Source organism: Aulonocara stuartgranti (genome assembly GCF_965226115.1).
Source record: "Aulonocara stuartgranti genome assembly, chromosome: 4".
Taxonomy (NCBI): Eukaryota; Metazoa; Chordata; class Actinopteri; order Cichliformes; family Cichlidae; genus Aulonocara; species Aulonocara stuartgranti.
The window spans coordinates 16990339-17004320 of record NC_138942.1 but is presented as its reverse complement, the minus strand read 5'-3'; the positions used below and the strand labels follow the sequence as shown (position 1 = coordinate 17004320).

The window sequence follows — 13982 nt, the reverse complement described above, 5'->3', positions numbered from 1 at the left end:
ATTAAATCCTTGGAATATAAAAAATGAACGTTCATTGTTGTTGACTATAAATAGCTCATATCTTGAAAAAGCTACCTACCCCCCAAAAAAATTCACAAAATGTGTGATCCCAACTAAACACAATTTCGACTTGTGGTGCTTTTATGAATATAAGACATACATGTACATTACAAGATAACCTCAGACTTAAAAGACAGAATTTATGGTTAAAGCAAAACTCTTACAGAGTCTTGTCTCAGGTTGATGCCTTTTTCAACGGGATCAAGTACTTGAATGCAGCTTAAAATGAACCTGTTGCTATGTAACTGAGCGTAAACAACAGGGGTAAGTAGCGGCATACTGAATTTATCGATAACACCAGCTGGTTTTCTGTATTTTTAAGCGTTTTACGGTGACAAAAACAGCAGTAGTTAGGTTTGGCTTTGGCTAAATTCATTTATTTATTTCTTAGAGAGCCAATGACGGTGTTTGGCAGTATATTCAGAGCAATATCCTCAAATTTGCATACAATGATGTGAAAAAGCATTTACCCCCTCCCTGGTTTCTTAAGTTTTGTTTGTTTTTAATGACATATTTTTCTTTTTTCTTTTTTTATCAGAGTGTAAAGTGATGCCAAGTCTGTCTCCGGTCACAAAACAGCAGCATGAGCTCGGAATATATTATCTCTGAGCCCACGTCGATGGACAAAGAGATCCTGCAGCATGCTGTGCATGAACAGTTTAAACCAGATCACATCCTGCGTTTTCCAGATGCGAGCCAAATCCACTTTAATGAAGTCCAGAAATTAAGACTGGAGTACAAAAGTAAGGGGAAATCATGAAGGTGATGAGGAATGTAGCAATGTTTAGCATGCTGATTTTGTTTGAGTGAGAGGATGCTTTTTTATACATTTTCAGACATCCTGAGGATTGATCACTTATGGGACTTCTCATCTTTGTCCAAACTTGAGTTAAATAACAATGCTATAGAAAAGATCCAGGGACTGGACCATCTGATTAATCTGACGTGGCTTAGTAAGATACAAAGTTTGTTCTTGTTGACCAAATGATGTGTAGGCACTGCCATCTTATATCAGCTCAGAATCTACTGGTAATGATGAGAGTCATTTCGAATGTGTCCCTCAGATCTGTCATTCAACCAGATTGAGAAAATAGAGGGTCTGGAGTGTGTGCAGAAGCTTGAAGTGCTGAATCTATCCAACAACAAAATCTCTGTCATTGAAAATATGGACACACTTGAGAACCTAACTCACTTCTTCATTTCAAACAACCTAATTGGGCAGTTGGATAATGTAAGAAACGTTTCTGCATTTGCCATGCAAGTATGGGGAAACATTCATGTGATACTGTTTAATTAACCTAATGCATTTCAAAGGTGCTCTACCTCAGGAAGTTCAAGAACCTGGCAGCGTTCAACCTGTTTGGAAATCCTTTCCTAAACGAGGGTGATTACAGATTTTTCATCGCTGCCTACTTTCCAAAGCTGATGTTCCTAGACTCCAGAATACTTGACCAGAAGACAGTAAGTGCAAACCCAATCTACATTTTGTTCTGCGCTTACCTTTAAAGTAGCATTTACATACACATTTACAGAGTATGAGTATACCCAAGCCTAGGACATGTATGAGGACAGTGAGACAGTGGTGAGGTGTGCAGAAGGAGTGACACATTAGTTCAAGATGGGGATAGGATTACACCTGAGCCCCTTTTTGTTTGCAGTGGTGATGGACAGGTTGACTACGATGTTTGCAGATGAAAATGGGATCCGTAGTGAGAGTAGCGAGCAGGTGGAAGAGAGTCTGGAGAAATGGAGGTGTGCTAGAGAGAAGAAGGAAGGTCAGCAGAAGCAAAACAGAGTATGTGTGTGAATGAGAGGGAGACAGATGTAACAGTAAAGCTGACTGTACCCAAGCTTGTTTGAAAGTCATCCTCATGTGCATTTAAGAATTGCTGGTTGATGCAGAGTAACAAAATTTTATTTCTGTGTACGTACAGAGAAAGGAAGCATCTATCAAATATCACTATGTCCTTGAGAAAATGAGACTTGAAGAGCTGGAGCTACACCAGGCTGATGAGGCTCGACAAAGACACGAAGCTGAGCTAAAATTACACCGAGTACTATCTTTTTTTTGTGACTCATCTGTTGATTTGTATACATACAGTCTGACACTTATGTTTTCTTTTTTGTTGTTTTTTGTGAAGGATGCCTTTGTGGAGTTCCTTAATGGCTCTTCTCTGTTTAAGACCATGTTTAAAGATGATCCAAAAGCACAAACACTGCACTGTGCACCAGGAGTGGATTCTCTGATTCAAAGATATCTTTTATCATCCTGGTTTCCTGATCCATGCGTGCATTGTTATTATTGTCATAGTACAGGCTAAACCAATCATTCCTTTTGGTTCCTTGACCTTGCACTTACATTTGAGCACCAAATGGGGGAGCTGTGTACACAGTTATTTGAAAGGGGCTTGGCTGAGCACAAACGAAGGGAGACAGAGGTGAAGTCTTTCTTCAGTTGCCAAGAAAAGGCTGTGACAGACTGCCAGGAGAAGGCGTCGCAGATGTTAGCAAAGTTTAATCATGAACACAAAGAGGCAAGCAGGGAGCAATCGCCTTTTCCGTGTGCACAGTGATTTACATGAATGCAGTGACTCAGCATGAGATGATATTTTGTGTTTTCTCCTTTAAAGCGGACAGAAGAGTTGCAGCAGTTATCAGACCCAGAGGTACGCAAAGTCAAGATTGACCACTGCAATGGTGAAATTAACCGGCTCTGTAAAAACCTCATGACACTGGAGTTTCAGCTGGTCAGCGAGATGGAGGTTAGTGTATGCTAGAGTTTGTACACTTGTATAATTTGTAAAATATCTCAATGAAATCTCATGAAATTTCTTATTTTATAAATTATGTTAAAATACTTGATATGTCATGAGACTGTATGTCTGTGTTTCACATTTAATCAAAGTGATGCTGCTTGGTCATTTTAGGAGAAGATCAAAACTTTTGAGAGCAGAATCTCAGACATGGTTAGACACTTCAGTGAAATCGCACAGGGGATATATCCTTTTTTTTTTTTTACAGGAAAATAACAGAACTGCCTCAAAAACATTCTAAAAACACTCATTACTGTATGCTAGTAATTATATAGTCATGAGCACTCCGACTCACTGGTGACCTGTCCCTGCAACCTTAAACTGGATAAGCAGAAGAAAGTGGTTCATCAACTCACCAGAGTGTCGTAGCACAAATGAGGGTTTAATGGGGTTTAATCAAACAGATGTTTTCCTGTGTGAGTGATTTCTTTAACAAAACAATACGTTCTCCCACTGTCGAGATCTTGAAGATGACTATTATCAGAAGATGCAAATAGTTGCTGCTAAAATCTTGCAGACAGTGGCCAGAGACGCCCGGAAGGAGGACTTGCCAGATGATGTTATAATGGTCAGTGTCGTCCTTTATAAGCCAAACTGGTATTACAAAATATATGGTTACAAATATATGGCTGAAAAAAAAAACCCTGCAAGTTTCTGTCTCTGTTCTGGTCTTTGTTAATCTAACAGATAACTGTGCATGAATAGAGGGTGCAGATCATTGCGTGTAGTTTTCAAAGAGTGAAAAAAGAAAAAGAATCAAAGAAAATACAAAAACTGCATTATATTTTTTTCAATTCCAGATCAAGTATAATATATTTCTTCAGGTGAGCTTAAAACATGGTGCGCTAACAGTATCAAGGCCTCATTCTGTCACTCCTATGTTTTATATTTTAGCTGTTTGAAGACAGAGATGCAGTGATAGATGCACTGGCCACAGCCCACAATAACCACCTCCTGAAGATCAATGACCGAGAGACTCAGCTGACTACAGGCATCAGTGCCTGGAAGGAGGCCCTCATTAAGGGGGTAGAGAACTGAAATTACATTAAACAAACAGTCTAATGTAAAGTCGACATATAAATCTTGTACTTACCGTCATTTCTTTATATGTTGCTTCCAAGTAACCAAATCTTTTTGTATTTTTTAAGTGATCTTGAGCAGTAGTTCTGTAGGATTTCCAATAGTGTTTCTTGAGAGAACAGAATCCAAAGAAGAGATTTGAATGTCCTTCAACTATTCCTGAAAACTACGACTAAGAGAGTTCAAACTGTTGAAGAATAAAGGTGGACATAATAAATACTGATTTTCAGGCTCTGCTTTGTTTTCCAGTTGTTTTTTACGCCTTTCAATAAATCACTGCATGCATTTCCCATTTTCTTAGCAAAATATAAAGAAATGAGAGGGGGACTCAAGACCTTTGCACTCTATTTTAATATTTCTTTGATCAAAGACTATTTATTTGTTTGATGGCTTTGTTGCTTTTTACAGATACGAGATGAGGAACTGAAGCGGAACCGCATGAACATCTCAGACATCCACAGATATGTGGATAATTTGAGGGAGCAGCTGGAGGAGTTGATATAGTGGAAACCACTTGGTGGCCTCAAGAACACTTCAAAAACCACTGTCAGTGAATACAGTTGTATTCACAAATGAGGGTTCAAACACTACCGCTAAAAGAGAAAAAAAGATACAGAGCAAGAACCTATACTCGGGGCATGAGCTACTGTGCTGTGAAAAAGTATTTAACCCCTTTCTGATTTCTCTGTTTTGTGTGTGTGTATTTATCACAGTGGCTCTGTGATGTACTTGCACACTCGTTCTGCAAATGAAAGGTTGCTGGTTCAGTTCCAGGCAGAGACACAAATCCCCTTTGGGGGAAGGAAAGGCATCTATACAACCACCTCTGCTCACAACAAAGAAAACTGCAGTTCACTACAAACAAATTCAGATAAGACAACATCAATTGCCCTGAATTTCTCTGTAAAAGATTCATTTATTGGTGAAAAGGCCAAAACGACCAAGGAAAGATAAGCAAAACGGTGGAGAGTAAACAAGGAATCTTAAAATCCAAAAGCCCTTGAAGAAGTGAAAAGTGGAGGTCGTAGGTCAAAGAAATTGAATAGAAAATAAAGAGAAGAAAGTTATAAGTGCAAAGCGGGAAGTGCTGAATGTCAAGAAAGCACAGAAAGGGAAGAAAAGGAGAAAGCAGCAAGCAAAAATACAAAACAACTGTTGGAAGTGCAGAAAGTATTTGAAGAGGAGAAAAGTGTAACACAGATGGCAAAAAAGAAACTTCAAAACACAAAACGGGAAGCGGAAAATGCCAAGAAAGAATTACAGGAAGTCCTTAAAGCGCTTGAAGAGGAGAAAAGTAAAAGGCAGGAGGCAACAAACGAACTGGAGAATGCAAAGAAGGAAGCTGAACAGCTAAAGAAGGAGTTATTGAATGTCCAGAAAACACTTGAGGAAGAAAAGGGGGTAAACAGGAGGCAAGAAATGAGACTGAAAATGTAAAGAAGGCATTGTTAGAAGCTCAAAAAGCACTTAAGAAGGAGAAAAAAATGCAAGAGACAGCAAAGGCAATGCAAAATACAAAGAATGTTGAAAATATAGAGATCAAATTACAGGAAGCCTGGAAAGCATTGGAAGAGGAAAAATGTAAGATAAGATAAACCTTTATTAGTCCCACACGTGGAAAATTTTGGTCAGTGTGCAATGCAGTAATGTATTCACAAGTTTGTTTGTTGATGTTATTTTTTTGTCAGAGACTGTTTGCAAACATCTCTTGCTTTCATCCCCCTGACCCCCACCCCTACCCCTGCCCCATTTCTTCCCACCACCCTACATCATCCACTGATATTCCTGACTTAGGAAACACCCAAGTGGACATTTTTTTTTACATAGAACCAAATGTACTGATGAAGACATCATGGCCACAAGCTGCCCCAGACCATCCACACTACCACCACCATGTTTGACTGTTGGCATGAATAAACTAATATATTGGTATAAATCAGAAAGGAGGAAAATAGTTTTTCACAGCACTGTAAATGAGCATTAGTCTAGAAAAGACAGTGGTGTATGTGAATAACGTGTCTTCTTTTTTCCATCATGGATGTTTAACCTGTATTTGTGGACGGTACAGCAAATTATGTTTTTTTGGGAAGCGTTCCTGAGTCCATGCACTGGAATAGCACCTGTGTGTAATGCAGTGATTTTGAGCCTTGTCTCTTGGGCAGAGATTTTCTCTGAATCTTTTGATGATTTTATGTGCTGTAGATGAAGAGATATTTAGTCTTTACAATTGCATGTTATGGAACTGAAATTGTTACACAATTTGTATACACTGTTTTTTTCCAGATTGGTGAGCCGTTGACCATTCTGCTCTTTTGTTTATTATGTAATTGAACTGCTGTGAATTAACCTTAATTGATCTCAACACTTTCTAAAATATTGTATGATTCTATGTGTGATTTCAGCACTTCAGCACTAAATCATGCAAACGTGAGTTGGTCGCTGTCTGTGTTAAAGTGTATAAATAAAGCTACTGTTAAAAGAAAAAAATCTTGAACTGCGTGAGATTTGAATACAATACCCAGAACAACTTTCGGTGCCTTTTCCAATAAGAATCCAGCTGAAGCAGCCGCGCGCCAGTTCCCAGCCAATCAAATTCAGGGAAGAGGCGTTTGGCAGAAGCGAGTTCTCGGACTAGGTTTTCATTTGAGCGAAGTTTTGGAGCTCTGAGAATTTACGTAGCTGACAGGCCCTCCTGTCTCAGCACCCACTTTTTCTCTCTGCAACTGCGGTGTTCCCGGTGACAAAGCTCATGACGGTTGCTGACGGTGGCACCTTATCGCTCGTCATGCCTGTCCGAGCAGAGTACCGCGGCACCACCCGATCGGCCTGCCCATCCTCGGCCTCTCTCGTCCCCCCTGCCCCGATCAACACCCACCAGCCGGGGGTGGCCACCTCGCTTCTGTACAGCGGCGCACAGTTTCGTGGATACCAGAAGAGTAAAGGCAACTCGTACGACGTTGAGGTGGTCTTGCAGGTAATTTTGTGGTCCTGTATAGTTATATACAAAGTCTGCATATGAGTAGACTCTGTGCATCCATAGTTGCTAACTTGCTATCTTTCCAGATGTTAGCTTCATTAGCTCATTTTTTGTTTTTTGTTGCTTTTCCTACATGTTGAGCAAATTTTGAGCTAGCTTAATGACCTTATGTCTTCTTTTGGAGTTTGAATTTGGGACAACTTGGCTTTAAAAACCGATGTTTCACAGACAAGTTGGCGTTTAACCCCCCCCCCCCCCCCCCTCAAAGCTACCTAAATTGCAGTATTAATATAGCAGCTGGTGTTGACACAGCTAATATAATATTTCCCATCTCGGTGAGCTTTCCCACCAACTTACAGACAGTTTTCTTGTTACCATGAAGGATTTTGTGCTCGTCATGTGGAACCATCAGTAAAATATGTGTTCTGTCTTTCTCAGCATGTGACTGTAGAGGACTCGTATTTGTGTGGCTACCTGAAAATCAATGGCCTGACTGAGGTAAGTCTCCCAGCTACATCATGAGTAGTAAGACTGACCTTTATTCTTTTGAAGTCGTTCCACTGACTGGTTTCCACTCGCTTTAAGCAGACTGCAATGTGACAGAGTACATTAGACCAGTGGTTCACAACGTTTCCACTTCAAAAGCAAAAAATCTTAAAAATGTAATCAATCAACTTATGAGTAAAAGAAGAGCCAAGTTTAACTTTAGTTAAATAATGGCCAGCTTGGTTGCATCAACCAACTCCTCTTTTTTTAAAACTTTCCCTAGAACAATCCCATTCATTCAACTTAAGCAAAGTAGATTTGGCTAGATGTGAGGCCTTTAGGGCTAACCACACATGCTTAAGCTCAAGTGTCAGCTGTATACCCATTACATTATGTAACATATGGAAGCAAAAAGGTCAGGGGGATCTTGGGTTAAAGTTCAGCTTTGGCAGAGTGAGTGAAAGAAGAGAAGTCAGGTTGTGAGTGAAGGAGTTGTATTAAAGCTCACCTGGTATCCATGAGAAAATTAAAGCAAGGGAGCATTCCTCTTAATGCTGCTTTATTATTTTTATATGTTATACAGTACCATATTTTAAGAAATTGTGAAAGCAGCCAGATGAAAAGGAATAATGCACTACATCTATTCTGCTGATCCTGAAGCTTAAGCCCTGCCCATCAACATGTAAATCACAGGAAATCTGGACATTTGAATAGGCTGTTTGCACAGTGCAGGATAAATGCAGTTTTAAAACGAGTACCAAATCACGTTGCGAACAGTCCCGTTTTATCTTTCCCTCCTAATTCATTCTGTGTCTGGCAGGAGTATCCGACTCTAACAACGTTCTTCGCTGGAGAAATGATCAGCCGGAAGAGGCCATTTTTAACTAGAAAGTGGGATGCGGATGAGGATGTGGATAAAAAACACTGGGTAAGTCCTGCTGATTTTTAATTTACTGATTTTAACTGCTGCAGGAAGTGCTGTTAATAATTTTACAATGATCAAAGAAGTAGTACTTGATCATTAAAGTGCATGTGAACGAACAATGTGCTTTTAGTTTTCTTCATCATTGATTTTTAAGTTTTTGGACATGTGTCAGTTTTCTCTAGCTTGGAAAACTGGATACCATGACACAGCTTTTTCTCAAAAGGGCACAGTTAAAGTCGCCACAGCTCCTTATCTAACCAGTTTGAGGGCAGTTTGTGTCCTCATGTCTTTCAGGAAAGCCTTTCCTAATGTTGTGTGTGGAGGTCATTGCTTCGCCATTCCTGATTTTTCAGCTAACAATGGGTGTTAAATAACACCTATTGTGTTATTTAACACTTATACTACTTTATCCCCTACTTTATCTTCTACATGGCAGAAGATAAAGTAGGGGAATCAAACAAAGCCTATTTCACAACAGTTTTGTTTTTTTGTTTTTTGACCTGATATTAAGGAGTATGAGTAGCACAGGTGTTACTAATGATGCAGTGCTTTAATTAATGTGATTGCTGACACCTGTTTACCAACTCTTTTATATCCAAATGGTTACTGTCAGAAGATCTGTTGCAGATGTTGGTATTTATTTCCTGCTCTTCTGTTTTGTCACCAGAGCAAGTTTAAGGCTTTTTGCAAATATGCCAGGAACTTCAACTCTGATGACTTTGACTATGATGCACTGGAAAACAGTGACTATATCTTCATGAGGTGGAAGGTTGGCACTCTGTCATTCATTTTAGCTGTGAAATTAATTTGTGCATGTTCTCAGCTTGGGGTCAGACTTTAACCTCCGCTCTTGTTGTGCATTCAGGAGCAGTTTCTAGTTCCAGACCACACGATCAAAGATATCAGTGGTGCCTCCTTTGCAGGTTTCTACTACATCTGCTTCCAGAAGTCCACAGCCACTATTGAGGGTTACTATTATCATCGGAGCTCAGAGTGGTAATTACTAATCATTAAAACAGTTTTCACACATGCACCTCAGCCGCGTGACTTTGCATCCATGTGTTTGTTGGAATGTTGTGTAAAATTTTGCAAATCGTAAACTTTTATTCACAGTAGTACAAATAAAACGATCAAATGTACCATTTTAAGAAAAATATTAACTCATTTGTAATTTGACGCCAGAAACGCGTCTCAAAAGTTGAGAAAGGGCTGTGTTTACCAATGTGTAGCCTCCTATTTTCTTAATCTTCTATAAACTACCTGGAACAGACAAGTTCAGCTGCTGGGCTTTCGTCTTCATAGAATTGTAGCTGCCCGAGTTGGCTTTGTTGTACGTTTTGTTTCACTATGTGCCAAATGTTTTTAGTTGGTGAAAGGTCTGGACTGCAGGCAGGCAGTTCAGCACCTGGACTCTTCAACTATGAAGCCATGCTGCTGTAATTGATGCAGTATATGGTTTAGCATTGTCTTGCTGAAATATTGAAGGCCTCCTGTGGGGAGAAAAGACTTATGGGTGAGAGGATATGTTCTAAAACCCGCATATACCTTTTAGCACTGATCGTTAGGGATGGGTATCGTTTAGGTTTTATCCGATACCGGTGCCAAATCGGTACTTTTGAAACGGTGCCGGTGCTCAAACGGTGCTCAAACCGGTGCTTAAAGAATGGAGAACACAAAATTGGTCCAAAAACCTCTCATGTTCAGCTGTTTTTTGTAAAAATATAACAATGTTAGCCTTTTCTGCAGCTATGGGGCATATATGGTATCACTCTTGGCTGGAAGCAGTGCTTAAACAATGGAAAAAACACAAACTTTGTCCTAAACCTCTCATGTTTAACTGTTTTCCACTTTTTCTTTGGTCATTTTAGCCTTTTTAGCCAGGGTGAAGGGAGTATCTGCCATCAAACAAGAGGACAGCCGCATGTAGCTATGATGATGTTTGCTAGTTCACCTTACATGCATTAATGTAATAATGTGGTTAGCCTACTCAACGTAAATTAGCTACTCACGCAGAGAAGAACGGCTGCTGCCACCATCATCCGTCATCATTTCTGCTACACTGGCAGGTCTAGGGGCCAGGACTCTCCTCTTCGTGTTTTTGGGGGATGTTGCATAACAGGCAACCCGCCCGCAGTAGATGCGCTCGGTGTGAGGTCTCGCAGCAAGCTATCAAATACAGCGCATTTCTGGGCTTTTAAAAAAAACGCTATGCGTCGCCAGGTGTTTCATCAGATTCGAGGTGTTACCTCCTTTGACAGTATCACAGTATCAGCTTAAAGCACTTGTTGCAGGCTGCTGAGTTTGCATATTTTGCTATGAAGTACAGCCAGACTTTTGACCGCTTCGCCTTGGACATTTTTAATCTGTAGCTCTGCTCTAACAGAACGTACGTACCTGGCCCCGCCTACTATCCTCGGAAACGTAAAATGATTGGCTAGAATCTAAAGTGTATCACAGCTCAGGAAAAAAAAGCACCGAAATAAAGCACCGAAATGTGCGCTGCTTTTCGGTCTGGTTACTACCGTTTATGTCAGGATGGCACCGGACACCGGTACCCATCCCTACTGATCGTGCTTGTTCCAGATGTACAAGCTGCCAATTATAGGCACTAATGCACTCATATACCAGAGAGATGCTGGCTTGTTAGAGTATTGCCAACAACAAGGTGGTCAATCTCCTTTTTTGTCATAAGGACCAGCTTTCTTATTTTTCAAAAGGTATTTCAATTTCCTTGACCTTCAACACAATCTGAATCTGAATTAGAGAAGCAGAAACAAATGAATTGATGATTTTTAGTCTTGTGTGCTGATTTCTTCAGATTCTCAGTCTTTGATATGATACTGTAAATCAGATATTCAGTCTTCACAATTCTGTGTTATGAAACGTTTTTCTGAATTTGTTCAATAGTTTCTAGATGCGGTTTCCTGTCGATTGCTAAGCTCCAACCATCCTTGCTTCTGGGAAACTTTGCCTCTCTTAGATGAACTTTTCAGACATGTTGTTACATCAACTTCAAAATGAGTTAAAGTATTTAAGTGTTACACTTGTGCAGTTCAAACATTTTGTTCTGAAATTTACAAATCACTGTTTGTTTTTATTCATTTGTACAAGTTTTTTGGTATTGGGATTGTAAAGGGGAAGAGTAGCAGTGGTAATAAATGCTTTGCTACTGAAAGTAAGCCAGGACTATATGGTGGCTATAATAGCAGAAAAATATAAATTGGGAGGTGGTGCAAAGTGGGAATAAATTGGAACAGTATCAGGGTTATTATGTATCACTAGAGGGAGTCATCCCAATTTGAATAGGTGTACTCACACAACATTGATATAATTCCTGAAGGTAATAATATTTCCTCATGTTTCCTTAAGTTTTAAATTGCTTTCAACAGTCCTTTGTATTCTTTTCTATAACTTGTTATGGCCTCATATTGCTGTCATTTCACTCGTTACTGCCTGAAAGCATTGTAAAACCTACACAAGTTGTAATGTTTCTAATCTCTCTGTGTGAAGCACATTTACTGTACTTAGAATTAAATGTGCTATATAAATAAAAATTGCCATTTGTACTATTAACTCAGTCAGCCGAAGGACTGATGGGCTTATTCCATCCCAAGGCATCAGTCACCCACAATTGACAAAAATGACTCCTCCTCCTACAGGTTTAGAAAGAATTTAGTCAAACATGCAGACAATGATCACTGTATGATTCTTTACCCAAACCATGCTTGATGTTTAGGGCATAGCTGGCATTTTACAGGCGAAATTCTTAAACGCTGATACATTGTGGTATAATGTGCACAATGTTTGGCTTAATTATTGCAGCAGATGAGATCCTATCAGGAATGTTTCCAGAAGTGTCTCTCTCTTTGCCAGTTTACTTTTTCAAATTAAAACTGAATCTGCGCCATTTGCAAAAACTTTGTTTTCTGAGTCTTAAAGTACCCAAGTAGCGCCGGTTACTTTAAGTTTGCAGTTTTTCACATGAACACATGTCTCATGATTGGTTTTGTTTTTCCAACTTATTTCCTGCAGGTACCAGTCTTTAAGCCTGAACCATATTCGAGAGCACAGTATGCCTATTTACGAATTTCGGTGACGTGGCTGCGCAGGGATGTGGAGTGACAAAAGAAGGTTCATGCTGCCCTGTGCTTAAACGGGATGGAGAATCCTTTAATGCCAAGAATGGAGGTGACCCATTTTCCTCACTGGCAAGGAAAAACACAGCTGGTCAGACACTCTTCTGCTGGACTGCTAGAAAGAAGGCACAGATGAAGAACCATAAGGAAGATCTGTGAGACGTGGAATTTTCTCACAGTTGCTGCGGCAGATTGAAATTTGTTTTCTGGTTTTGTTTGTTTTTCCTGCACTTGTTAAAAAAAAAAAAAAAAAAAAAAAAAAAAAAATTCCTCAGTAGTTCAAAACAGATTTCCTCCATTTGTTTCTGTTAAGACAAAGTGTTGCTTTTAAGAGTTGGGGAAAAAAAGAGTAAAGCTTAATATATTTATCTTATTTGAAAGATACAAAATCTTTGAGGACCTGTGATGATTAACGTGTTAGACGCGCAACAAGCAGAGATGCATGAGAGCTTTTATGCAGGTTCTATATGATCAGGGATGGTATGCTGCTGTAATGTTCAGGCAATATGTATTTTAGTAATCCTGATATGGATGAGCTGGAAATGAGTGAACACCTTGTTTGTAAAAAGCTGCAGCTTTTTGAAAAATCATCTCAACTTTGTAAAGTGTTTATCTATGCAAGCCAAAGATTAATAATGGGTCGAATTTCTTACACCACTTAATTTTAGTTTTTATTTTAATTTTCAGATCACTTCTGTTTAAGGGAGATTTATTTATTTTAAATCAGGAGTAAAATGTAAGGGGGGGGGGGTTAATTATACTAACCATCAACCTGAAGCACAGCAACTGTAACCAGTGACTCATAATCTAGTTGAGATTGAAAGTTTTTTGGGGGGGTTTGTGCCAAGTAAAATATTTCTGGGAAGAGTTTGGAAAACTTCAGATTGAACACAAGAAAATGAACGCAGAGCTCTGACTGCAGTGTAACAAATTGGAGAATCAAATAATGTGTTGCTGTAATGTTTAAAAGCACCTGTGTGTGGTTGTGAAAGCTTGATGGAAAAAGAATAAAACCACCTTTGATGCTTTAGGAAAAACCTGCTGCCTTACAATTTTAACTGTAAAGCTCCTGTTTTTAAGATGGGTGACTAGTTTATTAATGTTGCTTTATTTGAAATCATGAACATTTAATAATATGAGAGAAACTGTGTGTTATCTGGCTAAGCTAAAGGTCAGACCTCGGGTATAAGTTGATGTGCGAATGCTATTCACACTACAGTCTTTTAACTCAAGCGAGGAGATCGCAGATATTACTATCCTAATGACTCTTGTTACATGATTAACAAAAAACTGTAAAATGTGCAATGTAGAAGAAATGTTTATTTTGGAGTCTGTAATTAAGTTTTATGAAAGATGGTGTATTCTAACTCTGCTGTGAGGAGAAATAAATAACTTTGATACATGTTTGTATGGTTGGCTGCTCTTTAAAGAGTGTTTTATAATAACAGCAATTACTTGGTACATTCTGAATCACATGTAACAGCAGCTAGCAGTAGCTGACCACA

General features: G+C 39.2%; 2 protein-coding genes across 2 annotated transcripts; both read left to right on the top strand.

Annotated features, from left to right (window-relative positions):
• Positions 1–263: 263 nt before the first annotated feature.
• drc3 (dynein regulatory complex subunit 3) lies at positions 264–6495 on the top strand. The gene is made up of 13 exons (XM_082531580.1): positions 264–324; positions 599–803; positions 897–1013; positions 1125–1291; positions 1375–1521; positions 1752–1835; positions 1995–2332; positions 2423–2594; positions 2691–2822; positions 2988–3058; positions 3318–3441; positions 3768–3899; positions 4362–6495. The coding sequence occupies exons 2-13, from the start codon at positions 644–646 to the stop codon at positions 4455–4457; spliced, it is 1740 nt and encodes a 579-aa protein (XP_082387706.1). The 5' UTR covers positions 264–324; positions 599–643; the 3' UTR covers positions 4458–6495.
• A 49-nt stretch (positions 6496–6544) lies between these two features.
• gid4 (GID complex subunit 4 homolog) lies at positions 6545–13880 on the top strand. The gene is made up of 6 exons (XM_082529122.1): positions 6545–6927; positions 7369–7428; positions 8237–8344; positions 9009–9110; positions 9207–9337; positions 12374–13880. The coding sequence occupies exons 1-6, from the start codon at positions 6703–6705 to the stop codon at positions 12435–12437; spliced, it is 690 nt and encodes a 229-aa protein (XP_082385248.1). The 5' UTR covers positions 6545–6702; the 3' UTR covers positions 12438–13880.
• Positions 13881–13982: the final 102 nt, after the last annotated feature.